Raw genomic sequence first — 2,500 nt, 5'->3', positions numbered from 1 at the left:
CCAACAAAAAAAGGGTAATACTTTATTTTCACTATAATTCCGTCCATAAGTAACACAATGACAGAGATGAATGCATGACTCTTTTGGTTGTGTGTCTCATACACTTTCTAATCAAACATAAAACACATAAAATCATATCAAATGGGGGCCCGTGGTCTAATTTGTGTCGGTTTAGGGGTCGTTGACATGAAAATGTTTGAGACTCACTGATTTAGGTAATAATGCCTCCTGACTTTTAAACAACCAAGCGGTGTATTTTATCTGTTTTATTTCCCCGCATTCAAATTAGATTCCCACTAAATTGCTTTTATCTGAAAAACAGGGTGCATTTTCCTTACGTCACCTTATCAAATACAAGCAAAGAATCTCAATAAATCTATCGCCGTCATTATTTTTCTGAATGTATATTTCTCGGGTCGGACTGAACCTCAGCCTCTGTGTTGTCAAAGCTGTAATGTTTGCTGATTGCCTGTGTAATGCTATTCAACGTCTCTCTCACACACAAACACACACACATGTCACACACACACACACACGTCTCACACACACACACACAAACACACACACATGTCACACACACACACACACACGTCTCACACACACACACACACACACGTCACACACACACACACACACACACACACACACACGTGTGCGCAGACATACGATGCGCTGTGTTTGTGCTTGCGATGACAGCACCTGGCAGCATGTGTGCGGGGGTGAGAGGGCGAGGTGTGCTTACCTGTCGATGATGACGGGGTCGGACGGGGTCTCATTCCTGTTGCCACAACTCTTCTTATCACAGCATCGACTGGAGGGGGCGGGGGGGGGGGGGGGGGGGGTGCAGAGACAGAGGGGAGTTAGTTGTAAGCAGAGCCGTGTATATGGAAGAGTCGCGACATCTCCATTCACTCCAATGGACCAGTTTTTTACTCTCAATTGTTCCAGGGAAGTAAGGTTCTTGATTAAGCAGCACTGTTGAGTTGCAGCAAAGTGGACAGTTTGTGTTGTACTTAAAAAAAAAAAAAAAAAATTAGAATCAAATTGTACATTATCAGCTTTATTTTAGCATTCAAAAGTAGCGCGAGACCCCTTCCTGGCTGTTCATTGGCTAATGACTCACACATTTTGGACCTCCGCTGACGCCACTCTCTTACTAGATTGCTCTGGTTGTAAGGTGTAAGGCTCGATTGTGAACAGCGTATGAAGCCGGTCGGTTCTCAAAGTGAGGGGGTTCCAGGGGGGTCCCCAACAAAAAGGGGGATCATTTATTTTCACTATAATACCATCCATCGGTAACACAATGACAGAAATGGATGACTATTTTGGTCACGGGTTTCATACACTTTCTCTAGTAAAACATCTAACAGCAGCTAAACAGCTCAAAGCGTATCAGATGATGGGGGGACCCTGGGACAAAATCGTATCAAAGGCGTTCCGTGGCGTAATAAGTTGTGTCAGTTTCGGGGGGCTCGATGGGGGGGGGCTTGACGGGAAAAAGTTTGAGAGCCGCCGCCTTAAAGCGCGGGGGAAAGGAAGTCAGGTGAGAGAGAAACGGGGAGCACCGGGGCGTGAGACTTTCCCCCGGCATGTAAGACTTTAAGGAACCGCATAAATTGGACTTATGTCGGGGCTTGGGGGGGGAGAGGTAAGACGGGCGCTCCGGCTCTTAAGAGTCGCTGAGATCAGATCAGCGGGGCGGTTTTACCTGCTATCGCTCAAGTTAGGTAGCTGGCAAAACAGAGGAGGAGCGAGCTGGAGAACGGCAGCTGGATAGGAACTAGTGTTGAATTAGCCTGCGGGGCTCAGGTTAGCTCCATTTCTGTCAGACATCACACAGACACACATCTTATGTTCTCTGCCTTCTCCTCGCTCGCTCGTCCCCCTCCCTCTATCCCGCCTCTCTCTCCCTCTCTCTCTCTCTCCCTCTCTCTCTCTCTCTCTCTCTCTCTCAGAAGTGGGTCACAGAGAGTGGTCCCACTGGACCTGGGGAGTAGTGCATGCTGGGTAGAAGGGGGTTGCATACTGATGTGACGAGTTCCTTTCTGAATCATTTGACTGCAGCACAATGTAGGAACGTGCCGCCGTGTGCCCCCCAACCCCCAGTCCCCCCCCCCCCGCCCCCCAAAAAAGTACCATCATGCCTGCGCTATACCTTTCTTCACTGTGTGTATGCCTGGATTTGACTACATGTGTGTGTGTGGGAGGGAGATGGAGAGAGAGAGAGAGAGAGAGAGAGAGAGAGAGAGAGAGAGAGAGAGAGAGACCCTCCCCCCCCCCCCCCCTCCTCTACTTTCTTGAGTCCCACAGGACAGGAGGCTTGCAGAGCCAGATCACATTTCTGATCTCAAGCGTTTCCTGCAGCATATGAAAACAAGTGGTCTAAATTGCCTTGTGTGATAACCAGGAAGTGGTCGCTCGCTGCTGCTTTGGCCACGAGCATTCTTCTTCTAGCTCTGCGTCTAAGCATTCTTCTTCTAGCTCTGCGTCTATTTCTAGA

The 2,500-nt window shown here is 48.7% G+C and overlaps 1 protein-coding gene across 1 annotated transcript in view; it reads right to left on the bottom strand.

The window, feature by feature from the left end:
* Positions 1–738: 738 nt before the first annotated feature.
* The window catches only part of LOC310790662 (transcription factor COE1-A), a gene marked incomplete at its 3' end in the record, with an annotated part of 7,851 nt that continues 6,089 nt past the window's right edge, over positions 739–2,500 (bottom strand). Inside the window, exon 6 of the mRNA XM_083652384.1 lies at positions 739–811. Within this exon, the coding sequence (XP_083508510.1) occupies positions 739–811 (73 nt within the window). The remainder of the gene's footprint in view (positions 812–2,500) is intronic.

The sequence above is a fragment of the Poromitra crassiceps genome (assembly GCF_964638095.1).
Source record: "Poromitra crassiceps genome assembly, chromosome: 15".
Taxonomy (NCBI): Eukaryota; Metazoa; Chordata; class Actinopteri; order Beryciformes; family Melamphaidae; genus Poromitra; species Poromitra crassiceps.
The sequence above is the reverse complement of the archived record's forward strand: the minus strand, read 5'-3'. Positions and strand labels throughout refer to the sequence as shown.